Source organism: Microtus ochrogaster, unplaced genomic scaffold, assembly GCF_000317375.1.
Source record: "Microtus ochrogaster isolate Prairie Vole_2 unplaced genomic scaffold, MicOch1.0 UNK62, whole genome shotgun sequence".
Classification (NCBI taxonomy): Eukaryota; Metazoa; Chordata; class Mammalia; order Rodentia; family Cricetidae; genus Microtus; species Microtus ochrogaster.
The window spans coordinates 2,256,249-2,256,912 of NW_004949160.1; the positions used below are offsets into that span (position 1 = coordinate 2,256,249).

Genomic DNA, 664 nt, shown 5'->3' on the forward strand with positions numbered 1-664 from the left:
GGAGGACAGTTCTGACCAGTGCTTTTGCTATCCCCTGTCCACGATGCTGTGAGGACACAGACAGGCGAAAGAGCTGCAGCTGCTTCCTTCCTAATTGTGGATTCTTGACTGGCAGACAACCCACGATGCCCACTACCTGGTCCCCAGACTCAGCCACCCAGAAGGAGCCACGTGCATTCAGGTATGACTTAGTGATGTCAGCCATGTCTGCTTGCAAAGATGTAGACACATAGTTTCTCCAAAAAAGCCAGTCAAAAAGCCTCAGACAAAGGAGTACAAAGAGGCAGCACAGTGTGGCCAGGAGCCAGGAGCCATAAACCAGGACTATGGTCAGGAGTATCCCAAGTAAGGTCAGGAGAATCTGGGGCAGTGTTAACATACGGCGGAAAGAAGCAGAGGAATGTTCTATCATGCCCCTGGAGAACAATTCCAGGGCCCTTTTGTGGTCCCTCTCCTGGTACTGGCGGATGTGATAAGGAGCCATGGGAGACCCGTGGCTCTCAAATATCAGTGATCACAGGAACAGCGAGACCTTCTTGCACAGCTTCCTTGAGACCTGCAGGAGACAGAGGAAGCCATGTCAGTCCCCAAACCTTCCCAGCCTCCCAGAAATCAGGGAGACTCTACAGATGGCTGTGCCTCTGTCAACACCTAGGAGGAAAAA

General features: G+C 52.1%; 1 protein-coding gene and 1 pseudogene across 1 annotated transcript; one reads left to right on the plus strand and one right to left on the minus strand.

Annotated features, from left to right (window-relative positions):
• Position 1: 1 nt before the first annotated feature.
• LOC101981703 (N-acetyltransferase family 8 member 2-like) lies at positions 2-550 on the minus strand (the record flags this gene model as incomplete). Its single annotated transcript, XM_026777397.1, has 1 exon — positions 2-550. A coding segment is annotated over exon 1 (483 nt), but the record flags the coding sequence as incomplete, so codon positions are not given.
• The window catches only part of LOC101981990, a 4,349-nt pseudogene continuing 4,167 nt past the window's right edge, over positions 483-664 (plus strand).